Source organism: Melanostigma gelatinosum, assembly GCF_949748355.1.
Source record: "Melanostigma gelatinosum genome assembly, chromosome: 17".
NCBI classification, from domain to species: Eukaryota; Metazoa; Chordata; class Actinopteri; order Perciformes; family Zoarcidae; genus Melanostigma; species Melanostigma gelatinosum.
In genome coordinates, this window is record NC_136650.1 from 21,976,908 (window position 1) to 22,002,468 (window position 25,561).

Below are 25,561 nucleotides of genomic sequence, written 5' to 3' on the forward strand. Positions count from 1 at the left end.
ACATTTTTTATTTAGGTCCCAAAAAACCATCATAATAACATTATATCAATAATATTAATACAGAAATTGAAAAAAGGAGGAAAAAAATAAAATAGCTTTTATGTCCACAGCCTCAAACTTCGGGGAAGGGATTCGATCCTCCATAAAGTCTGTTTTTTGGGTGGGGGAGGGTTTTGGGGGGGGAGTGAACTGGGCGTGGCTTCAAGCTTGAGCGCGCTGTCCGTCATTCTGCTGTGCACCAATCAGGAATGTCGAAGGTGAGGCAGGGGGTTGGTTTTTCGAGGTAAAGCGCAGAGTTTCACTCTACTGCTGTGACATCTGGAGGAGACAAGGTTCTAGTCATCAGATCTTAAAGGAACAGTTACACGTTTTGGAAAATATGCCAAAAGTTAAAACGTAAATCTAAGATGTAGTTCTGTTCTCTTCGTCTGCATTTGTGTACCTGTTGTGTCTGTGACTGTGTCTGTGACTGCGTCTCTGGCCCTCGACTCGCCAGCCGGCTCAGGATGTTCCTCTCGGACATCTGGAGTCGCACCGCAACCGGCGGTATTCGGGCGATGGTTGCCGGGAGGCGGGTGACATCAGCCTTCATGTCGCTCAGCAACTCCTCCAGCTGCTTCAGCACTGAGAGAGAGAGAGAGAAAGAGAGAGAGCGATAAAGAGATGAGGAATGTAGTCGCTCGTCTCGTCGTCACATTTATGGTTGTGTATTTAAGCTCACGCTGTGTTTTATGGTTTAATTTCCTTCCTTTACGTCAGTTTATCTTCATGTGTCATTGTTCTGCTCTCACTGAGATAAGTTCGTATTAACTTTTACTATTTATTCTACAGAACATAAAAACCAGAGAAGGGAAACTCTTGTATTTGTCAAATGACCTAAAAAGAATAGTTGTAATAAATGAGTAAGAACACGAGTAAAAATCAAAAAATAAGCAATTTCACTATCTTGTTTTTTTCCGCAACCAATGAACAGAAGTGAGCATATTTAGAATGTGGAGGAGTGACGTAGAGACGCCGTATACGTCTCTGGTAGAGACCTGTCAATCACTGTGTAGCCCCGCCCTAAAGCATCCCCTGCTTTATGGTCTGTGTGACTCTAAATGGACCATAATGTACGAAATGAACATCATGCTGTATTGAAGAAGACTTGAAACTAGAGATTGAGACATAAACTCATGTTTACAATGTTTACTGAGGTAATAAATCAAGAGAGAAGTAGAGTCATTTTCTATAGACTTCTATACAACCAGAGGAGTCGCCCCCTGGTGGACACTAGAGAGAATGCAGCTTTAACACATGAAGCATACTGGTCATCAGGGACTTCCTGCTCCGCGTCTCACCTTTGTGCAGGACGGCGTTGGCCGGCTTGTTCCCGGACATGGACTCCTTGCTGAGGTGCTGGTGGGACTCGGCCAGACACTCCACCTCGCTGAAGCGCGTGTTGAGGGCCATGGAGGGGTGGGACGGGTCCTCGGACATGTTGAGGTAGGCGGCCCGACGCAGCTGCTCCTCGATCACCAGCGCCTGCTCCAACAGCTGGAAGAGGAGAAGAGGGGGAGGAGTCAGCATCACTGAGGAATGAACACCTCAGACTCACGTTTTGCAGGAAGCCACAGCAGCTACAACACAATTTATATTTACAAATTAAACATCGTTATGGCTCACTGTTTTTGGAGTAAAATACCTAAAATCTTTAGAGGACGCAAAGTAGTTTATGTTCTTGAAGCAGGAAACACTATTTTGCGTTCTCTTAGGAACCGGTCACTGTTTCAGAGGTGAAAATACTCAAAATACAGCGTTCTTGATTCTTTTAGGAGTCTAAAACACGTCCAGTACTTTGCTTTGCTCCCGTGTAGTACTGAAGTGAATGTGGAGAAGAAGCTCACACAACCACACTTGCGATACTTCTCCATCCCAACGTTAATGTTTACCTTGAACCTCCGGGCGAGGAACTTGTTCTTGATCTCCAGGAAGTTCCCTCGGTTCATCTCTCCCTTGAACGGCTCGTTGAGGATGGCGAACTTCACGTCGTTCTGGATGTCCTGCCAGCGGGCGTAACCGTGTCTGAGAGGAGGTGAAGGACCACGACTACAGATCTCAGAACAACAAATCCCCATCACCCCCTGAACTACAGCGAGCGCTGACAGCCAATCACAGGCGGGTAAAGGATACTGAATGATGCCAGCCAGCAGCCAGTAGTCGTGCCGGCGGTGCCAGATCTCGTTGGTTTTCTTGGTGACGGTAGCAGCGCGCTCCTCGTTCTGCCACAAAGAGTGAAGCTCTGAAAGAGGAAAGACGTCCATTAGAGAATGAAGCGTGTGTGTTTCTGTGTGTGTGTGTGTTGGTGTGTGTGTGTGTGTACCTGTGAATCCTCCGTCAGCGATGTTGAACATGAACCGGGTCTTGGCCGCCGCCTTCTTCTTCTCCTCAATTGCGGCGGCTCCAGCGATGGCGACCATGGTTGTGGTTGCGGAGGCGGCGGCAGCAGCAGGAGGAGGGGCATCTGAAGCTCCGCCCTCTTTGCTGCCGTCTCCGTTCTGCAGTTTGGTCGTCGTCGTTGCCGCCTCCTCCTCCGGCTTCTGGGGCTCCTTCTCCTCCTTCAGATCTGCTGCAGGAAGAACGAAAGGAGACGAGGATTAACCCGACGGCTTACTAAGAATTATATTCTACGAAGAAACACGATAAAACTAAAGTGACTTCCTGTTTATAAAACTGGGTTTAGTACCTTTCTTTTCATCTGCAGGAGGCGTGACGTCCATCTTTTCTTCTGCTGATAAAAACAAAGAAGAACACATTAAAGAAATAAAGACGACAACAAACAAACTGGAGAAACACCACGGTGTCACACTTTTAAAGACGCACAAAGCGACTGCATTCAAGTTTCTATCAGAGACCAGGTCCGAGACTACAGGATCAGGGTCTAGCTTCAGCCACGATGTGACTCCTAACTCAAGATTTTATGGGTTTGGATGTTTTTTCAGCACGAGAGAAGAAAACAGAGCTCTCAAAATAAACTGTGGAGGAGAAATATCCCAAAACAAGGTCCTGTTTGCACTATCCAAAATGAAGGAGGAGTTTTACCTTTGACCTCGGGTTTGACGTCTGACCCCTCCGTCTTGGCCTCTGGTGTCGACTTTGTTTCCTCTCCTCCCTCCGCACTCTTCATCTCGCTCTCTGCCTCCTTGTCCTTCTCTGCCTCCTCCTTCTCGCCCTCTGCTTCCCCGTTGCTCGGTTTGTCCGTCTCCATCGGCTCCTCCCCGTTCTTCTTGCTCTCCTTCTCCGCCGGCGGACTCTTCTCGTCGTCTTCGTCGTCTGGGATGGCGATCACCTCGTTGCTGGCGTTTGCCGACTCTTTGCCGTTCTTCTCCGCCTCGCCCTCTTTCTTCACCTCCTCTGGATCCTTCACCGTTTCCTCGTTCTTTGAGGCGGAGTCATCGACTGCAAAAGACAAACATTTATTATGTTGTGTTTTAATGTAACCGTCCCCAGGAACAGAGAGGGAGAGCGTGTGTGAGAGAGAGAGAGAGCGTGTGTGTGAGAGAGAGAGAGCGTGTGAGAGAGTGAGAGTGTGTGAGAGAGAGAGAGCGTGTGAGAGAGAGAGAGCGTGTGTGAGAGAGAGAGAGCGTGTGTGTGAGAGAGAGAGAGCGTGTGAGAGAGTGAGAGTGTGTGAGAGAGAGAGAGCGTGTGTGTGAGAGAGAGAGAGAGCGTGTGTGTGAGAGAGAGAGAGTGAGAGAGTGAGAGTGTGTGAGAGAGAGAGAGAGCGTGTGTGTGAGAGAGAGAGAGAGCGTGTGAGTGAGAGAGAGAGAGAGCGTGTGTGTGAGAGAGAGAGAGTGAGAGTGAGAGAGTGAGAGTGTGTGAGAGAGAGAGAGCGTGTGTGTGAGAGAGAGAGAGCGTGTGTGTGAGAGAGAGAGAGAGCGTGTGTGTGAGAGAGAGAGAGCGTGTGTGTGTGAGAGAGAGAGAGAGAGAGAGAGAGAGAGAGAGAGAGAGAGAGAGAGAGAGAGAGAGAGAGAGAGTGTGTGTGAGAGAGAGAGAGAGAGAGAGAGTGTGTGTGAGAGAGTGAGAGAGTGTGTGAGAGAGTGTGTGTGAGAGTGTGCGTTACCTGCAGCAGGTGTGTTGGGCTGCGTGTCAGCGGGGGTCCCGGTTGACGGGGTTTTCCCGGGGGACTCTGGTTGAGCCGCGGCCTTCTTGTTCTCCTCCAGCTCGGCCATCCAGGGCATCGACCACTGACCGTTCACATGCTCGAACTCCTGGACCTGGAACACGCGGAGCAACACACGACGACTCAAAACACACGACGACTCAAAACACACGGCGAATCAAAACACACGGCGAATCAAAACACACGACGAATCAAAACACACGACGACTCAAAACACACGGCGACTCAAAACACACGGCGACTCAAAACACACGGCGGCTCAAAACACACGGCGACTCAAAACACACGGCGACTCAAAACACACGACGACTCAAAACACACGACGACTCAAAACACACGACGAATCAAAACACACGACGACTCAAAACACACGACGACTCAAAACACACGACGACTCAAAACACACGACGAATCAAAACACACGACGACTCAAAACACACGACGACTCAAAACACACGACGAATCAAAACACACGACGAATCAAAACACACGACGACTCAAAACACACGACGACTCAAAACACACGACGACTCAAAACACACGACGACTCAAAACACACGACGACTCAAAACACACGACGACTCAAAACACACGACGACTCAAAACACACGACGAATCAAAACACACGGCGAATCAAAACACAGACACTAAACTTCTGAAGACGTCGGTTCTAACGACATCACGCAGACAGAGCTGCGTTGCGTCGTCTTCTTTTCTACCTTCTTGCGGATGAGCGACATGACCCCGATGCGCGTGAGGACGTGTTGCCGTGATAATCCTTCTCTGGGGACGCCGTCGGCGAAGGTCTCGGCGCCGTCGGCTCCGGGCTCACAGAGGTGACGCATGAACAGAGAGACGTACGCCCTGAAGAAGACCATAGAAGAAGAAAAGTTTAACGTGTTTAATCTCTGCATACAAGTTTTAATATACAAATAAAATAAGAAGAAGAAAAAGTTTGATGATTTAAAGAGAAGTACGTATTGAAATAAATAAATAAAAACTCTTATTTTAAAGTCTTGAATTGGTATTTTAAGTGTATTATGACGTTTCTCACTTGAACTCTTTCTCAGATTTCCCGCGCAGGTCTCGGACCAGCCACTGGGTGGTGAAGGCGTCTTGGGGGGGCATCCCATAACGCATCACTGCATTCAGGAAGGCCTTCCTCTGCCGAGAGTTGAAACCCAACACCTGGTGGGGGGGAGGAACCGGCAGACAGGGGGGTCAGATACAGATAGAGGGGGGGGGGGGGTTTCAATGTAAGAGGGATAACAAATGGTGCGAACCTCGATGTTGCCTCCCACCCTGGCCAGCAGGGGGGGCAGCGGCTTGTCTTTGTCGTTCCTCAGGCCCTTCCTGCTCGGCCTGCGAGAGTTGGCTGCAGAAATCAAACAACTTGATTTAATTTGTTTTGTATACGAGCATGTGTTACAACTGGTCCTCTGTCTTCTGCTGGTTTGCATACTAGTTTTCCAATCATATCCTTTTTATACACACAGATATGTTTAATGTCACTGCTGCAAAAACACCTGAAACATTAGCTTGATATTCATATTGTTTCATGTTATTTACCTCTAAAAACAGACAACGGTTCTCACCTTCTGTTCGCTCGTCAAAGTCCTCGTCTCCCTCCTCAGACGCCACCGAGTAATCCGATTGGCCGTCAGACTGGTCATCCTGCCAATCAGCTGTGAGATTAAAAACAAGAGGTTTTTAATGCACCGTCCAGAAAGACTTCAGCGAGTATTTTTGTTTTCATTCACACAAACGTCACACTCTGGGTTTGAACTTCTCTCTAATTCGGCTTCTTTTCACGTGAACTACTGAGAGCAACAAGGAGGTCAAACACTGTTATGAAGTCGTTTCTATGAACACGTCTGCGTTATAGATCCTGTTCATGCACGAGGAACAAAAAAAGTGTCTCTGAAGATAAACACAATTTATGACACAACAGTCTGTGTGGGCGGCGGCATTTTAGCTCCTCAAGCTAAATGGGCTGAGATCAGTTATGTGCTGTGCATTGTGGGTAATGCAATCTCATGACTCAAGAGGTGACGCGCATCCGACGCCAGCTTGACAAACAGTCAGGGTGAAATTAAAGGGAAAGATGACAAAGATAAGACCCTCCGCTAGAGGAGGCAAGAAAATATAAATAAAATTTATATAAATTTTTAAAAAAATCTTGGAAAATACAAATAAAAAGTAAATAAAAATAAAAACAAATTAAAAATGTATTTAAAAAAATTAAAAAATAAAATAATAAAAACACCACAGCGCAGACTTCATTCAGCTAATATCAGTAAAAAAAGCCAATAAGTACCTCCATTCCGACCTCTGTCCTCTTGAGACCCGTCGTTGTAGTTGACCTGCTTGCGGATACGCTTGCCTTTGCCCAGGTTGCGGGCCAGATCCTCCTGCTGCTGCTCGTAATGGTGACGCAGCAGCTTCTCCCAGTAGTCCGGGTCCACGCTCTCCTCCTGCTTGATGACCTCCCGCTGCACCTCCTCCTCCTGAGCGGAAAAAGACGAGAGAAAGCGGTCGGAGACGGTTAAAAAAAACCCCCGTGAGACATTACGGGGGTGAGACAAGTCGGATGTTAAGCTATCGTCTTCGCTCACCTCCTCCTCCTCGTCTTTGACCACGTACTGAGCCACCTTGAAGGAGCTCAGGTACTCGTTCATGCTCTGCAGCTCCTTGTCTTCCGTGGCGTCCTGGTTCCTGTCCAGCAGACGGTCGATGGCCTTCTCGTCGTAGTGAATGACGCTGCTGTCCTCCTCCTTGTTCTTGTGCTCGCGGAGACCGTACAGCTCGTCCTTGAAGAGCTGCTCCGTTCCGAACTTGAGGATGTCGTCCAGCTCCTGTTTGGACATGGAGCCCGTCTTGGATCCGAGACCTGGTCGGACCACCAGGTGAGTCAGCATCATCTTCTTCTTGGCAACCTGGAAAACAGAAAGAACAATTTGTTGGTTGTCAATATGTCCGACATTTTCATCTGAGCTTTGCTATAAAAACAGCTTTTTGAATGTATTGCGGCAAAAACTAAAAAGTGTGAAATAATTGTTTCTCGTTGGTCGTCACTTGCACAAGACAGTAGCCAGATGCAAACATCTGTTGGGCAACACTCGACAGAAGACATTGCGTTGCCGCCGTCCTGTTTACCTGAGTAATCCTCTCCTCCACAGAGGCCTTGGTGACGAAGCGGTAGATCATCACCTTCTTGTTCTGACCGATACGATGCGCTCTGCTGAAGGCCTGAAAACACAGGAAGAGGAGTTGTGAATCGTCAAAATATTTAACTTCTCAATGAACCTCAGGGGGAAATAAAACACTCATATTGGGATAGAAAACTGTACAAATTCAGCAAATATGTTTGAAAGACTTCCCTCAAAAGTTCACAAACAACTTCAGCTTCACTTTATGATCAATAACAACGAGTAGAAGGCGACGGAGTAGCGGGAGTCCTGCCGTACCTGGATGTCGTTGTGGGGGTTCCAGTCAGAGTCGTAGATGATGACGGTGTCGGCGGTGGCCAGGTTGATGCCCAGACCTCCGGCCCTCGTTGACAGCAGGAAGGCGAACTGCGGAGCGCCGGGAGCTGAGGGAAGAGAAATGATCAGCTTCCATGTTAGTGACGTGGAACCTCAATAACAACACATCAAGTAACTCTTTAAGTTCACAGTTTGGTGCTCGCGGTCTCACCGTTGAAGCGATCGATAGCTTCCTGTCTCATCCCTCCCGTGATGCCACCGTCGATCCTCTCGTACTTGTAGCCCTCGTTCTCCAGGAAGTCCTCGAGCAAGTCCAACATCTTGGTCATCTGCAGCGAAACACGGAGGAGACGGATTGTTAGGAAACAGCTCAACGACATTCTCCACTTCAGTCCTTCTCGTTGCAACAAACGGCAGAAGAAAAGTGTTTTTTACAACCTTTTGTACAATTACGTTTGTTTGTATTTTATCTTTGAGCTTTACAGGATCAACTCCGATAGAAAACATTCTTCTGTCCGATCATTTAAAAAGAGAGAAAGTAGTAAACGGAAGAGAACGTCTCTTACCTGAGAGAAGATGAGCACTCTGTGTCCGCCGTTCTTCAGCTTCCTCATCATCGTCTGCAGTAACGTCAGTTTCCCAGCAGCCTTTGTGAGAGAGTTGCCGTCGTACATCCCGTTGGGCATCTTTGGAGCTTCCTGTTTGTGAGCGACCAAAACGAACAGTTTACGTTACGCAGGTTCTCAAATGACAGAGAGAAAGTTCAGCTGGAATGTTAAATCTCCTTGAAATGAAAACAACGTTGGGTTCGTACAACAGCGGCCGTGGGGAAGAGGTAGGGGTGGTTGCAGCACTTCTTGAGGTCCATGACGACGTTGAGCAGAGAAACCTGGTTTCCTCCTCCTTTGGTGTTCAGAGCCTCAAAGTTTTTGGTCAGGATGAACTTGTAGTACTTCCTGCGAAACGCACATTTACTCCGTTACATTTAAAAACAAACGCGACCTTTTTTTTTCTTTTGGAAGGAGCATCATCTTGGAAAGGAAGAGCCAGACTCACTTCTGCAGAGGGCTGAGCTCCACCCGGACGATGAGCTCCGTCTTGGAGGGCATGTCTTTGAAGACGTCGGCCTTCAGCCTCCTGAGCATGTGCGGACCAAGCATGTCGTGCAGCTTCTTGATCTGGTCTTCCTTTGCGATGTCGGCGAACTCCTCCAGGAAGATCTCCAGTTTACTGCAAACGAGACGCGGACGACAGGTGAGACTTCAAAACACACAAATCTGAGACATCACGAGAAACTACACGGGATAGAAAAGCAGAATTAGGGTTATTTTTGATGGCTCTTTGCTTTTTTCTTTTAATTACTGGATATTTTCAACCCTCAAAACATCTGCGAAGTCATATGCAAACATCTACTAATATCTGAAAGTTCATTGTCATTTTTATTGGTTTCGAGTCTCCAGTTCCTGAAAAACAAAACACACTGCCGACTCACACATCATGACCTGACACCTGAAGGAAGGCCTCAGTGCTGTGGTGAGGGCTCTGAAAATGTTCCTCCTATAAAAAAGGTAAAGAGTGAGAGAACAGAGACCGGCGCCTACCTGAACCTCTCCGGTGTGAGGAAGTTGAGCAGGTGGAAAAGCTCCTCCAGGTTGTTCTGCAGCGGAGTTCCAGTCAGCAGCAGTTTGTGCTGCAGAGGGTAGTTGTTCAACACCCGGAAAAACTACAGCAGGAAATAAAACAAACAAAGAAGAACACGTTTTCAGCTGCAGTTAAACGTCGGAGACGGCTGTCTGCACAAGCTTCCAATAAAAGATGTTTAAAACGGTTTTATTCCAAAACGTTCTAGTGGGTCAGCTTTGAAGGGATGTGCATTTCAAGCAAAAATCACCATTAATTGGATTTGATACTCCCCCTAACCTCTGACTAACGGACCCCGTGTGTCTACATGCGTGTTCGTACCTTCGACTGGTTGTTCTTCAGTCTGTGGGCCTCGTCCACCACCAGGCAGGCCCAGTCTATGGAGCCCAGGATGGCCATGTCGATGGTGATCAGCTCGTAGGACGTCAGCAGGACGTGGAACTTGATCGACGAGTCTTTCTGTCGGGGGGGGGGGGGGGAACACAAACAAGGTGTTACCCTCCGTCTGTTAGATACTTTTATCTGAGTGAGCTTTCCGGTCCGTCTCCTCTCACCCTCATCCTGGAGGCCTTCTTCCCTCCTCGGGTGGCGTTGTCCTCGAAGGAGAACTCGTTCTCTCGGATGACGGCTCGGCTGTCTTTGTCTCCGACGTAGGTCACCACGTACATGTCGGGGGCCCACATCTCCAACTCCCTCTCCCAGTTGATGATGGTGGAGAGCGGCGCGCTGACCAGGAACGGGCCCTTCGAGTGGCCCTGCAGGCGGAGAGAGAGAGGTCAAGTCCAACTCGAGTCATTTCACAAATACAGCTCGAGGGTTTGATTCTTGTTTCAAACCGATACTAAATCTCATGTTTCAGGCATAGAGCTACAATTGATTATTAACAATTAAATCAGATGATTATCTTCTTGATTAATTGATGAATCTTTTTGTTTATATACTTTTCCAAACAGCAAAAAGAGTCCCATCATTCCTGAAGAGACAAAGATGACGTTTTTAAACATTTTTGTCCGTCCAAAACTCCACAAATATTAAATTCACTACCACACAATAATCTAATTTGAGAAGTCGGAGCCAGTAAACGTTTGGCAAAACAAATCACTTAAGAAATTACTTGATTATCAAACTAGTTCCAGATTCATCTGAAAACTTGACAAACTGTGTCATGAACTCAAGTCATTGAGAAACGTGTCCCTCAGGTCTGAACTGTACATAAAACAAAACAAATGAAACGGACAAAATACATAAATCCTCAGATCAAGTTTATTAAAAAACGCTGCAGAAGATCTCCTGCTGCTCCGACAGGAAGTGTATTCTGGCCTCCCTCCTTTAGGTGGCAGCAGCCGCTCACGCGACCGGCGTCTGAGGACGTTTACCGTCTGAGATCAAGAACTTAATGTCGTCTCATTTCACCTGACTTACACAAAATGGCTGGACGGCTCCCGGCCAATAGGAGGACAGCTGCACACATAGAGCTACTCTGGAGCCAAAGCTGCCTTAAAGATGTATTATCTCACAGTAAATATGAAGATCATTAAAAAAAAAAAAACTTTATGAACTAGAAATCATTTCCCCACAAGACCAGTTGTGCAGTTTCAGTGTGTGTGTATTTTACAGCACATCTCACAGCCTAACCCACCTCTTTATAGAGCGAGTAGAGGAAGACGGCGGTCTGCACCGTCTTCCCCAGACCCATCTCGTCGGCCAGGATGGTGTCGGTGCCCTGAGCCCAGGAGAACCGCAGCCAGTTGAGACCCTCCAGCTGGTAGGGGTGCAGCGTGCCCCCCGTGCTGTCCAGGTAGTCCTGCTGACGCTCGAACTTTATGGTCGGCTGAGGGGAGACAAGAAGACATTGTACATGGTGTTAAAAGCAAGAGATGAGAAAAGTATCTTGAACTGACAATCTGTGCAACATATTCTTTTGTTACACTGAACTACAGGTCAAACAATTCATTGTTACCAAGTTGTATCTCTAACAGTAGAACCGGGCGGTTCATCTTGGGTCACATCAAGACTTTCCCTTTAAGAACGTCCTCCGTTTGGTTCTTAGAGAGCTGAAGGGAAGTTAAACCCCTTAAATACTCCAGACTTACGTCCACCACGGGGTTCTCAGGAGGTCTGTCGGGCCGCTTCACTCGTCCCTTCACCTTGAGCTTCTTCCCCGGTTTCCCCTCGTCTCCCATGATCAGCTCTCTGAAACAAACGCTCCCGTTAGTGAAGTAAAGAAGTGTTGCTTTAAGAGCGCACGCATCTGTATCCCGCTGCAGCTGCAGTCTCACCTGTGGTTCCAGTAGTGCACCTTGCAGGTGTCAAAGTCGGGCACGTCCATGTCGTCGGCCTCCCAGGTGGCCTGGTCGTACGCCAGCTCTCTCCACTTGATCAGGTAGTGGATGTTGTTCTTCCTGTCCACACTGGAAAATAATGTTAAAAAGTCATTTTTCATGTTTGGCAGAAGATTCATGACACAAATATCTGAACTATTACTCGTCTAAACAGAGATTTGTGGAGTTATCTTTCATAAATGGGCAGCTTTACAAGAAATGACTGCAGTAACTGAAGACCAAATCTTCTTCCCCCGAGTAGAGCCGCAGCCTCACCTGTGGTTGAGGATGCGGTGCATCATCAGCCACTCAAACTTGATGCCATAGCGGAGGTACTTGTCGTCCAGCTGCGCGTACATGGGGTCCTTGTTCCTCCTCTTGACACTCTTGTCCTCCTCGCCTTCAGCAAAGTCGATTGGCGGCGGATCGTCCATGTCGTTCTTCCTCTGGTAGTTCCTGAACAGCACCTGACAGTGGAGCTCCAGCTGGTGAAGAGGAGGACGAAAGGAGGACGAAGGTTAAAAAGAGAGCAGACTTGTTTCTAGTCGAGCGTCAGAAACACGGTAAAAGTTCACACCTGGAGCTCGGTGACCCAGGAGCAGTGCCAGTACGACATGTTGGACCACTTGGTGAAGAACTCTCTGTCCGGACGTCCCGCCAGCGGTTTGGGGTCGGGGGTGTCGGCCGCAAGGTCTGAAGGGCGGGGCACCGGCGTGGGAGCCGGAGCTTCGCCCCATCGCCACGTCAGGATCTTCTGGACTTTCCCCTTTATGGGGAGACACTGGAGGGGGAGGAGAGAGAGGGACATATTAATATTACAGCGTTAAGATGATAGCCTTTATTTTTTACCCCGAATAAACTGCTTCTAATTTTCTCTTGTGTGATTAAAAGCCTTTAAATAAATCTCTTAATCACTTTTAATGAATCGATTCACTGCTCTGAACATTTCCATGACTTTAAAACACCGTCTATTTAACTGCTGTGGTGAAACATTCGGCGGTTCATTAAATCTGCTTCATGTTTCTCTGGTTACACAGAGAGAATCTGCGTTGGTTTCTTGAACGTCACCGTGATTTTTCTTTCTTAAAATCACTCGTCGGGTCGCGCTGACCTCAACGGGCACAGAAACAGCTGCAGGAGGAGCGCGACTACCCGATGAATCAATGAATAAAAGGCAGACTTTCTAACTGCGACGGGTCAAAAGTCACATCCGTCTCCCCCCCGGTGGGCTCACCGTGCAGCGGGGGCAGATCCACTCTCCGTTGGGGATCTCTGGGAGCGGCGGGTTGAGGCAGTGGATGTGGTACGACGAGGGGCACGAGTCGCAGCAGAGCAGCTCGCCTCCGTCTTTGCACACCCGGCAGAACTCCATGTGGAGGTCGTCCTCCTCCATGTCTACGGCCTCGACGACGTCCTCCTCGGCCTCCGAGTTCTCCTCCCTGGCCTCCCACTGGATGCCCTCCTTCTCCTAGAATGAGAGGAACAAAGTTTACATGTTAAACCTCCTCAAAGTATTCCTAAATGATCACTTCTGTATTCGTTACAATCGTTCTACTCTTTATCTGCAGTTTCTTTTTACAGAGGACTCTTGGGTTGACGGTCTTAGTTTTGGGACTCTTAGAGAAACTGACTTTACTTCAGTTGATGTTTGAGATGTCTGTGTTGCTCTGATTGGCCCTCGTTTGGTTTTTAGGGAATGAGAGAGTCGGCGTGTTGCTTACACAGTGCGGGCAGCTCCAGGTGCCCTCGGGGGCCTTCTCCATGTCGGGGTCCAGGCAGACCATGTGGTACGCTCTGGGGCAGGTGTCGCACAGGATGATCTCGCCACCCTGCTGGCAAACCTCGCAGTAGTCCTGGTGGTCCGTCTCATAGCCGTCCCCGTCCTCTGCTTCTGATTCAAAGTTGAAAAAAAAACCAAACACACAAACAAGGCTTAAAAAAAAGAAAAAACACACTTCCGAGCATCACACATTCACCCGCGACACAGGATGTGATCAGTGCATTTCATGACGAGTGTGTTGATGTTTGTGGGAGTCACTTTTTCCTCTTTTCAACGACACATTTCCTCAACAACACCAACAAACTGAAATCGAGGGGTTTCACAGTGAAGATGTAAAAGTGATCGTTAATGCTCATCCTCCACGTTTGGATAAAGAAACTTCACAACGCACAAAGTAGATTGTGTTTCTTTCTGAAATGCCAGATTTAAAAAAAGGTTAAAAGTTCTCAGAGACTCCACTAAAGACCAGAACAACCGTTAAAAAAAGGATTGAATCCATCTGTGACGTCGTCAGAGCGGCTGCAGAAGATTATGAAGATGACGATGCGTCAGTAGGCGACAACCAAGACCAAGATGCCGTCCTAAATATAATCAGCTGACTCAGTCACAGTGACTAATGTGTGTGTGTGTGTGTGTACACCTCCTCATGTTGTTGTCCATTCCACAGACTTTGTAATGCTTTACTCTGCACGCAGTCATTATCAGATCCACCGCTGTGACTTTAACCCGCAATCTGCCGGCTCCATCTGCAGCCGGTTCACGCCCCAACAGGTAAGAGCTCTGACTCACCGGGTTCAACTCCCACAGGTTACACAAAGCCTGCCGTTTATTTAACGTAGAGGAGGACGACGGAGGAGACGAAGAAGACGCACGAACCTTTCTTCTTCTTGGGTTTGCTCTTGGACGGCTTCTTTTTGCTGCGGCTGCTGCGGCTGTTGGATCCCTCCGACACGGAGACGCTGTTCATGCTGCCGTCCTCGAAATCGCTGTCCACTTCGGGCTCGTCCTCCTCGCTCTGTGCAAACGTGAGACACACACACTTAAGAAACTGTTGGTCGTACCCAACTTTATGTGGGCGCACAAGGGGAGGGAGAGAGGGAGAGGGAGAGAGAGAGACAGATCGTACCGACGAGCGTTTCCTTTTGCTGTTGAAACCTCCCAGTTTGATTTTTAGAGGAGCCACTTTCTTGGTCTTGGCACTGTTCTTCTTCTCTTGTTGTTTAGGTGTAGGTTTGGACTTCCTGCGGGCGTTGGGACCTGCCGACACAAACCAGAAAGGCAAAGACGTGTGTCGGTGACGCACAGATAAGAGAAGAACAAAAGATCAGACTTCTTTAATGTTTCATGATCACTCTACCTTTCCCTTCCTTAGTCTTGGCCTTGCGTAGCGGCGGCGGAGGCTCCACTGGAGCCACCGGTGCCGGCAGCGGCGCTACAACAACCGGCGCGACCTCCGCCACCATGGTGTCGACCGCGGCCGGCACGTTGGCGGTGGCCAGGGCCGCGTTGGCGGCGGCGGCTCCCCTCAGGGGGTTGTTGGTGCTGAACTCGCGCCACTTGGCGCCCAGAACCATCATCATCTTGGAGACGGCGATCTTGGGGTTCTTGGCTGCGATGAGGGGCCTTAGAGGCAAAGGGGAAGTAAAGATATTCATTGTAAGCATGAACCAAACGGGAGCGCAGTGAATATATCAAACTCGATTATGATTTCAAAAACATAAATTAAAAAATGGGAAATTTTTCTCCTGGTATAGAAATAGAGACAGAGAAACAGACAGAGAGACAGACAGAGAGAGATAGACAGACAGACAGACACAGAGCGACAGACAGACAGAGAGACGGGCAGAGAGACAGAGAGACAGACAGAGAGAGATAGAGACAGACAGACGACAATAAAAAATTTGGGAAAGGAAAGCAACTCGTGCATCATGGGAGATTTCTTTCCTGGTAAATAAACATGAAGAAAAGACATATATACACACACACACACACTCTTATGTCTCGTGTCCTCATCTACCTGACGAACTGGCTGAAGGCCTTATAGTTGGTCAGAGAGCGGTAGTCCTCCTCGGTGAAGACGTGGTCGATGTCTTCCATGCCCCAGTCATCGAGCAGCTGGGACGACGACTTCGGCTCCTGCAGGAAAACAACAATGAGCTTCATCAGAGGGACAAGAGTTATACAGAAACATTACAACAACAAACCAACTGCAGCCGTCACAAGATGGACGGCTGGTAATTGTGAATGAAATATGGAACCGTTAACTCGTAGGACGAGCGTGAGAGGAGCGTTGTCCAGAGAAGTGGGAGAAAACGGACGATGTTTACAAAGAACCTCCGAATGTATCTCAGGAAATATTGGATTTTTTAAGGGGTTTTCTTTTTTATGTAAAATGGTTAATAATTCCAATAATACCAATCACACCAGCAGGTAAAACACTGAAAACTGGAAGATGTTTGGGATTGACAAGCCACCGAGTCCAAAAACAGCAGAAACGTGACGAAACAGAAACAACAAAATGAGACTTTTAAGAAGTATTGCAGCCAAAGAGTCACATTAAACTTTGTCATCACAGCGGTAACACACGATCTCACAGGATTATCTCACAACCACTTCAGCTCAGAGGAGTCATCGATACTAATCGGATCGATTGGTCGGAGGAGAACCTGGTTCAGGGAGACGAGTCCGTAATTCAATACGCGTTAAAGAGACGAACACGACCGGCGGATTTATTTAAACACGATTACCACGAAAGACAAACCGTCCACCTCTCACAAAGACACCTTTGTTCTGTGTCGGCGACCATTATTTTACCTCACAATAGGCTGAATTATTACACAGGTAACGTACATAACAATATGTAATGATATGGGCCTGGGCAGTTCATTGAATGTGACTGTCACCATTCAGATCTATACAAACAATGACTATGATTAAAGTGCGCATCGCTCTAGATTCCTCTTTATTTGGCTCTCAAAGTAAAACTAAAATCGCTTTTGTTCAATCAAAACATGTAAACATAACTTTAAACTCGGGGACATTGTGATGGAAATGTGCTGAATAGACTAAATGATGATTCAACCCACAGATGAGTTGATAATAATAATAATTACTTTACTCCTCTAAACTTTGTCCCTATTGCTCAACCTTCACTTCTGACTGAGTCACTCGCATCAAAGCAAACAAACGAAACTAACAAGTTATTCACAGGTTAATCCGACAATTATTACGTTTGATTAAAGCATTAATCGTTAAAATATTAGAACACAGTTTTAAACCGGATTAATGAACCACAAACGTTTCAGTTTCAGATCACAACAGAAAAGCACAAAAACGTTCTGCAGATGGGAACAGACTTCAAAATGGATAAATAAGTAATGGACACATTTGTAAATCTGAACAAATCGTTTCATCTCTGTATCAAACACGATGCTTCACCGTCTGAACTGCTACTTTTCTTTGGTGAAAACGGGTCATATTTCGACCAATAAAAAACGATTTCTTGCTGATTGCAGCTTTATTGACCTAAAGTTTAAAAAAGGCCCCGAGGAGCAGGTGAGCAGTAATTTCAGCCACCTTGCACTCTTCTTCCTCCTCTACCAGCCTGTCACCAAAAAACATCTTTCTCTGACAATGAAATAAAACGTGTTTATCTAGCCCAAAAAAAAAAAGGGTCAAGAGCGCAGTGCGGCGCTAAGCAGGGTTGCCGTGGTAACAGCATACATGCCTTACACCCACACACACACTGACTTACACACCCCGACACCACCCCTTCCTTGCATAAGTGTCATTAGCTGCGAGGCCCCCTATTGGCCGCCGGTGTGTTCCGAGTGCAGCAGACACAGCTCTTTGTTTAAGCGTCTCTCATCTCACGTTTCTGTCTGTCAAACCAGAGCCGACTCCATTACAGGTACCCAGTCAACAGGACCGCACAAAAGGGCTTCCCACTGAACCCACGGTCCACCAAAGAAGAGACACGTGGTCGCTGGAAATCGGCTGGAAAATGTACGATTCTTTTTACACCAAAAATGTGCACAAAGAGCAGTTTGGCACACTTAAAAAAAAAAAAGGATCCTATCAGTAGTTTTGCATGTTATGTTTCACTACAACTTGTACTCTACCCCACAGCTACATGTTTTGCATATGATGCTGCAGTGTTTTAGAAATCTAAATGCACTTTAGGAGCATATCGGTGTCCGTTCATTGAGCTCTTTCAGAACATTAAGTCAATATGAGGTGATAAACGTTTCAATTCAACCTGTGCTGAACCACATTTTACACACAGCAACGTTAAAACGGACAAAAATTAATTCAGGTTTTAGAGGCTGAACCCCAAAACCCGCCGAAGAAAACCTCTGAAGAAAAGCATGTTTATCAAAACCAGAAGCTGTAAACACTGTTATAAACGTCAGATTTTCATCTTTCAGACGGTCCTTGAACACATGTGTGACGAACGCTTCAGTCAGAAAACGCAACAAAGCTTAAACCCTTTGCTTTACTAGATCTTGTGAAAAACATTGAATTCTGCACTCTTCAGCGCAACTGGGAAGCCACGATTGATTCTCCTCTGAGACAAACAGTCACATGACAACAATTCTGTGAATCTTAAGAGTGAACTTCAGGCTGCTGAACACAGAGCGGAGAGGAGAGGCTGGAAGTAGAGGTTGTAAAACTGTACATACCGTACTTTTCGGACTATAAGCCGCTACGTTTTACCCCACGCGTTGAGGCGTCGGCTTATAGTCCGGTGCGATTTATATACGGATTTTTCTGTAGCTTTTCTCCGCCACAACAACAACCGCAACTTCCGGTTCCGGTCTAACACAACATTTACTAGCTCCCGACACAGAACAGTTGCTACCAGCAACCCCTCTGCTACCAGCTGTTACTGACAGGGTCGCTACAATATGGATGAAGTACCTTTGACCCACCTCTCACTAGGACTGTTAACAAAAAAGGTTGAACGGCAAGATGCTTTTAACAGTACATGTCCGACTCGCTAGCTTCTAAGCTAATTCTAAGCGGATCCACTGGTAGCCTTGAGAGACCTTAGTCTGTAAGTATGTCTGCATGAAAAGATGTACGAATATATATTATATTCACTAATGCTAATCGCAGTTAGCATTTCCCCATTGGCCGTAATGTTAAAATTTGCTTAGAAGCTAGCGACATGTTATGATGTTCAGAGAAGAAGACAACTTTAGTACTGTTAAAAGCATCTTGCTGTTCAACGGGGACACCTGCGGCTTATAGACCGGTGCGGCTTATCCGTGTACACATCCCCTTTAAAAAAAAAAAAATTTGTTTTTTATTTTTATCAGCTGGTGCGGCCTATATGCCGGTGCGCTCTATAGTCCGAAAAGTACGGTAGTTCAATGTATATAGCAGCACGTAGAACCTCCAGTTCTCTCTACTTCTAGCCACACTTGTTCAGTTTCCACAGAGGTGCAGTTCTTTTATATTGCAGTAAAAATCGCAGCCACAGAGTTACAAACACCCCGAAACTGCTTGGGGTTCAGAGGGTTAAGCCATGAACTGGAACAACTTGAAACAAAATATGAAAAACACAGCAAAAATCTAAAAGAGCGTGTCCCGTAGTGCACCGAGAATGGCCCCCAAAATATGTTATGTACACAGAATTTGTCTTTTGGAGCTCAAACCTGTGACCCGTAGTGGAGACAGATGTGCTCCACAGCCTTCAGCCAACCCAGCTAATTATTAGAATTCTTGAGTTTTTTGGGAGAACGTGAAGACTTTTTCTGTCTGATTATGGTGTAAATGTTGCATCTGAGGCTTTTCAACCCTCAGAAAAGATAAATACTTCTTCTAAGATTGAGATGTATGTGTTAAGAAGCTTCACTAAAACTATGACGGCCATGTTTTCCTCACCGAGCTGTTGTCGTCGTCATCGTCGTCGTCGTCTTCCTCCTCCTCCTCCTCCTCCTCCTCCTCGGGCTCCGGCTCTTTCTTCTTGGAGCTGCTCCTCTCGGCTCCGGAGCTGCCCCTCTTCTTCTCTTTGCCGCTGCTGCCCCTCTTCTTCTTCTTGCGTCCCGGAGTGTAGTCGCTGCCCTCGCTGTCGGAGCGCTGGGCGTGGCCGCCGCCTTCTGCCTCCTCCGCCCCGCCCACGTCCATGGGCTCTGGGGAGCTGATGGGGAGCTCCTGGAACCAGGACACCAAAAAAAAAAAAAGAGAAGCCAGCGGTCAGCAAAGTGAAGCTGTCATGTTCGAGAGTAACGGGAATGGGATAAAGGCGCAGCTTTCTCGCTGGGATTTTCAAAACACTCCAAGATAAAACATATTTATGAAAGGAAAGATTGAATATAATTCATCATACAAGAAAATAGTTCCTACTGCACTTCAGAAGCCTTAAAAACCCAAGAAAAATGACGAGTTCTGTTCTCGAAAACGTAATTAGAAGTGGAGAAACTCCCTCTGTATAATTCAAATGATGGTTGGAGGAGAAAAAAGATGCAAGAAATAAGTAGACGAGACAGATTTTAGGTGTGTAAATGTTAAAGTGTAACTTCCACCCACTGCACAGTTTTGAAACATTAAATATAAAAGTGAGCCATGAGGCTGAGGGATGAAACCCTGCGTAAACATGGTGGAATTAGCAAGCGAATGCTAGCTAGCTAACTAACTAACCAGCTGCTAAGTGAGAACATTTAAACTTAATGCTTCATCTACGTACTGTTGTCACAGCGTAAGGAAAGCACATCGCCAGTCGTTAACACAGATTCACCAGATTATGGAATGTTATCGTTTAACTTCACCTCCACAGAAGCTACAAGGAGCTACAATGAGGTATTTGCATGAATACGCGTAACACAGTGACGGGTCTACGATGGGGGGAAATGGTAAAGACATGAATGACTGGGACACCTGTGTCCCTTCTAGCTTGTGTTTTCATGATAAACGTAGTTTCAGGTGATTACGAGACAGCAAGTTGTGCAGTGTGACCAGTACAGCGACCTGGTTTTACCGTGACGGTGTTAACGTGCACAAAAACATTTAATACGCACAATAAGGAGATACGTGTGTATTAAACTCTGCCATACTAAAGGCAGGAAGAGCCTCAAGCATTGCACAATCATAACTACTTCCAGCTAATTTGACTTTGTTGGTTGTTGTGATTACATGAGAAGATTATCAAAGTCTGCCGACGGTCCTGTGTGAAGTTTAATTAACAGTGTTACAGTCTAGTTTCTATCTACATGGGATGAAGAAGTTGTGGTGTACTTCAGGTAGTTTTCTGACTTTGCATGTAGCTACATTCAGCGACACAACGCTCTGCATCCTTACCTCTCTGCGCGACCGCCTCTTGCTGCCCTTGCTCTCTTTGCTCTTCTTGGCCTTCTTCTTCTTCTTCACCTTCGGGGTCTCATTCTCCGAGACCTCCTCTTCGTCGTCGTCTGCAAAAATCGAGCCGGCGGAGACATTTCACGGTTAGACATATACACAAGAGACGAGAGACCGAGTGTGATAACGTTACAGAGCAAAGAGCAAAAGCAAAACACAAGCTGGTAAACTTTGAGCAGCTTCTCTTACTTGTATTCCGATATATTTTTTAATCTTTATTTTTCTCATTTAAGAGTCCCGTCACAGACTGGTTGATGGGGGTCCTTCCTATTTAAAATGACCACTATCAGAATGCCAGTTTCCCTTTTTGAAGAGACCAACTGGCTTACTTTTAGGTTTTAAAAACAAAGTAAGAGAACAAAGTACGGTATTGACCGGGATAATTTAGCGCTCTTTCTTCCCCCCGCCAGGCTGCAACCACATTCACATGGTGTTAAATGACATTTAAGTGGTCCAGGATTAGACGGCTAGAATAAAAACCCAACAGGAGTCCCGAGAACCAGAACTAGTGGAGGACAAGCCGGTGGTTTGGGCTACTAGTTGCCCTTAGGGGGGTGATTCAAATCAGTTTTGTTCCAGTGGTTACATACAACTGGTAATTTACGACTGATTAGTCGTTATAATTTACCACACCCTCCTGCAGCCCTGATGACAGGGAGGATCCCAGTCCAGCGTTTGGCGCTGCCTCAGTGGCTCCGTAGTGAAGCGGTGTGGCACTCAGAGCCTGTTAATGTGATTGACTATGGTAAAAAAAAAAAAGTAAATGGTGCGCAGCCATTAAGATGCACCTGTGAGGAAGAAGCTTTAATGAGATGAGCTTTTTTTTTTTAATGTCATTATGAGGAGACAGAGCTGTGTGTGGCGATGTGGACGGATGCAAGAAATCCAGAGAATTAAAAAAGCCATAAATGTATCTGTTTCAGTGGTGACATAAAACCACATTCACTACTATCAAGTACTATTTACGCAAGTATTTCCATTTACCACTACTCAACTACATTTCAGAGGGAAATATTGTACTTTTTACTGGACTACATCCATTTGACAGCTGAAGTTACTTTGCAGACTTGAGATTATTACCACAAACTATTATTTAACTGATACATTCTGATATATTAGTATAGTTTAAGCTACCACTGAGTATATAAAGACCTTAAAGTGAATGCATCAATCAATATAATCCACTAATTTAATGTATAGGATCCTCAAATGGGACCTGAACACTCAGTAAGTTTACTGTTGTATTTTAAGTATTTACTTTTACTCGAGTAAGATTTTGATTGCAGCACTTTCTACTTGAATATATACGTTATCTGAATACTTCTTGTAGCTCTGATGCATTTACAATAACAGTGTCTACATCACCAGATGCATGAAAACAAGACATGCGCCAACCTTTCGTTTGCATCAAATATCGTGCACGTGAACGCATATTTTGGTTGCATTACACAATATTGTGTTGCAATGCAGCATCACTTGACATATTCATTGAAAGGTTAATGCTATTTATGAATGAAATGCAGGTTTTTTCCCCTAAGCTTTACTTGCAGGACTACTTGTTTTTGGTTGTGTACACAGCGCGTGCTCGCAGCGCGTGCTCGTCGTGTATTATACAAAACTGTAAACAATGCTCATCTTAGATCCCCACAGTCTGTGTTTATAATATGTATGTTAGGAAGATACATCTAATGGAGAAAATGCTCGAAACGTTTTTTACTGTTGTATTATTTGTACTTCTCCCCCCACACACACGCACGAGGGAACGCTTCAGAACGTCATCCGCGAGCTTCCGAAGCTAACTGGCTGCCTCCATCTTGTGTCATCGACACGTAAATAAATGCCGGTTAGCATAGCACGCTAACATATTAGGCCCCGGGAAACACGCCTGAGTCGGCGTGACTTCATGACCCAAACACACCATCATTATCAACCGCCTTAACGGCTGTAGTTGCGTGGCAACACAGCGTTTATTTAAAAAAAAAAAGTGTGAAAGGAGGAGAGTAAAGCAAATTAAAATGTACACGTATGCTAATGTCAGCCGCTAGCATTAGCTTACCCGGTAGTGAGCAACATTAGCTAGCGTAGCGAAACATGATTGATATGAATGTAAAAAAAAAAAAAAAAAAAAAAAAACATCTGCTCATGCTAGCATGAAACTGCTGTGAACATTAGCATTTAGATGCTAACAAATGAGCTCCGGTCTCACCGTGCATTAACCGGTCCTCCGGGGCTCCATAGTCGTCTCTGTCATCCTCGCTTCCAGACATAGCGGACAGGGCAAGAAAAACTTTCTATTTAGTTAGCTAACAAGTTCAGCTGAACTAAATAAAGTTATGTTTTGTTTAGTCGGATAATCCAGAGTTCTGACCCCCAAATCTGGAGTCCGTCCCAAATCGTTCGGTGTAGTTGGTTTGAGGCCAGAAGAGAATGAAGAACAAAAAAGAGAAAGAAGACGGAAGTGAATATTTTGACACCAAAGATAATTAAAACAAAAAACACACCGAGACACAAACACTCACCGCGTGGACTTCTCAAGACAATATATTTTAACTTTACCTATATCAAGTTAAGACAGACTACCACCCTCCATCGTTCAGCTGACATGCCATCTTTACCACTATCGTTAGTTTCCATTAGCACGCGTGCTAACCCGAGCTGGACCGGTTCAGATTTGAGAAAAATAAATAAATAATAAAGAAGCACAACGAGCCATGGTTGCACACTTAATATCTAATCTCAGAACATCTCGTAACAACCAGCATCCATCTCACCCAGTCCATCTTCACCTTAGTCTGTATTTATATTTTACAAACAATAAAACCAAAAAAATAAACCTGGATACTCACAACTTGATTCACAGCTTCCCCCAAAAAATAAAACCCCAGTCACTCCGAAGCTCACTTTGTCTAATAATCAATACTTTGATGCTCTTTTTGTTTTTTGTTAAGCTAACGGTATACATACAATTTAATATATTTCCGTGTTTTTTTGGGGGGGTAGGCAGCGTGTGCGCACGACGCCGTCTCCTCTTTCTCTCTCTCCCTCGCACACTAAAACACACACCCCGCGCGCGCGCGCACACACACACAAAGAGATCAGGGGGCAGGCATCCCATAATATCCCCCCCCCCCTTCCTCCTCCTCCTCCTCTCCACACACACACATACACACACACACACACTTCAGTCACCCCTCCCCCTCTCTGCATAGTTACCTTGCAATGTACAGACCATAATAGTCAACTCCCCCTCCCTCTGCTACAGTCTCTTCCCCATTCCTCCATGCACCCCCCCATAGCAACCGTGGTTACCATGGAGACCCCCCCTCCCACCCCCGTGCGGCATCCCATAATAGTAATGAGCGCAGTCACTGACATCCCTCAATAAGCATAACTCCAAAAAGAGAGAGAGAGAGCGAGATAGGAGAAAGAAAAAAAAAAAAGGAAAAGCCATCACATGGCAACTGTGTGTGTCACATGACTGCTTAACTTGAGTGTGCATGTTTGCATGTATGCGCAGGCACCGTACTGTATATATGAGTCCGGCTGCACGCGATGTGGATGCAATGCAACTATGACTTTAAAAAAAATAAAATAAATGCACCATGGGGGGGGGGGAGCATAAAAGTTAGGGTGACCCAGGTGTAACCCTAAAATATAAGGCTACGCATGACTCACCTGATCATGAGCTCACCTGACGGCCTGAGAGAGGTAGACCTTTGTGTTTTTAGGAGCAGGTCAGTGTGAGGGTTAATGAGGGTTAAAGAGTCGACCCTGCAGGGTGGAGGGTCACTAAGGTCAAGCTGTAGCCACAACCTTCAAGTCCCCCCCCCCCCCCCCCCCCCCCCCCCCCATCAAAACAAGAAACAGGGAGCCCAGAAGTACAAGAGCCAACAGCTGAGTTAAGCTGTCTGCTACACACACACACACACACACACACACACACACACTCACTGACTCACACACACACACACACACATTGCTCCACAGGCTGCTTTTGGAAAATGCATTGCAGCCAATGGGGTGGAAAAACGTCTGGGTCCTAGACTGTGTTTTTCCCACCATTAGAGTGTAGAGCATTTTTGACTGTGGAGGTTTAATGCTTAGTGGGACAGAGAGGCATCTGAGTGACGTGTGTGTGTGGGGAGGGGGGGGGGGGGTGTCAACAGAACATTTCAGGTCTTTATTTTCGGGTGGGGGGGGGGGGTTGTTGTTGTTGTTGTTGTTGTTGCACTGCAGGACAAAATCTCTTGAGTCATCCAAGTGTGCAAAAAATACAAATCGTAACAGCTGTTTCACCAGCCAGAGTCGAAGATAGAGCCAAAAGTATGTAGACATTACTTTAGAAGGAGTTTATTTATACACCGTCATGGAGAGCAGAGATTACAGGTAACTATATCCGACATACCCAGGCTGATGAACATTACAAAAAATATGAAAATTTAAAGCATTATATAATAAGAATTAAAGCACAAGAACATCAATCCAAAAAGAGATTTTAATATAAAATAATAATATTGCAATACCCAATATGTGATATATAGATTCATAAATCTAAACCTGACTCTAAATCACTGCTGATATATTTTTTACAAAGTTAAAGATAAAGGATAAAGGAGAATATAAAGGAGAATATAAGCGAGAATATATAGGAGAATATAAGCGAGAATGTATAGGAAGAATATATAGGAGAATATAAAGGAGAATATAAGTGAGAATATAAAGGAGAAAATAAAGGAGAACATACAGAAGAACAAAGGAGAATATAAAGGAGAATATAAAGAAGAACATAAAGGAGAATATAAAGGAGAATATGAAG

The 25,561-nt window shown here is 46.0% G+C and overlaps 1 protein-coding gene across 2 annotated transcripts; it reads right to left on the reverse strand.

Annotated features, from left to right (window-relative positions):
* Nucleotides 1–23,776, reverse strand: LOC306791697 (chromodomain-helicase-DNA-binding protein 4-like). Of its 2 annotated transcripts, none has more exons than XM_079288558.1 (39): nucleotides 23,592–23,776; nucleotides 22,952–23,121; nucleotides 20,689–20,798; nucleotides 19,276–19,545; nucleotides 15,404–15,522; nucleotides 14,744–15,009; nucleotides 14,513–14,643; nucleotides 14,263–14,401; nucleotides 13,328–13,494; nucleotides 12,841–13,074; nucleotides 12,184–12,387; nucleotides 11,883–12,091; nucleotides 11,565–11,696; nucleotides 11,379–11,478; nucleotides 10,925–11,116; nucleotides 9,840–10,040; nucleotides 9,607–9,744; nucleotides 9,246–9,367; nucleotides 8,701–8,874; nucleotides 8,459–8,600; nucleotides 8,211–8,342; nucleotides 7,856–7,973; nucleotides 7,627–7,751; nucleotides 7,316–7,408; nucleotides 6,775–7,095; nucleotides 6,477–6,666; nucleotides 5,755–5,844; nucleotides 5,443–5,534; nucleotides 5,214–5,347; nucleotides 4,879–5,023; nucleotides 4,100–4,253; nucleotides 3,082–3,438; nucleotides 2,726–2,767; nucleotides 2,363–2,608; nucleotides 2,173–2,281; nucleotides 1,932–2,064; nucleotides 1,341–1,536; nucleotides 443–624; nucleotides 1–318 (listed from the first exon to the last, which is right to left on the reverse strand). In XM_079288558.1, exons 2-39 carry the CDS (start codon nucleotides 23,010–23,012, stop codon nucleotides 304–306), a joined length of 5,985 nt encoding a protein of 1,994 aa, XP_079144684.1. In that variant the 5' UTR covers nucleotides 23,013–23,121; nucleotides 23,592–23,776; the 3' UTR covers nucleotides 1–303. The 2 variants fall into 2 exon arrangements, with proteins under 2 accessions (XP_079144684.1, XP_079144683.1); XM_079288557.1 differs by having other exon boundaries at nucleotides 2,726–2,770.
* Between the last annotated feature and the right edge of the window lie 1,785 nt (nucleotides 23,777–25,561).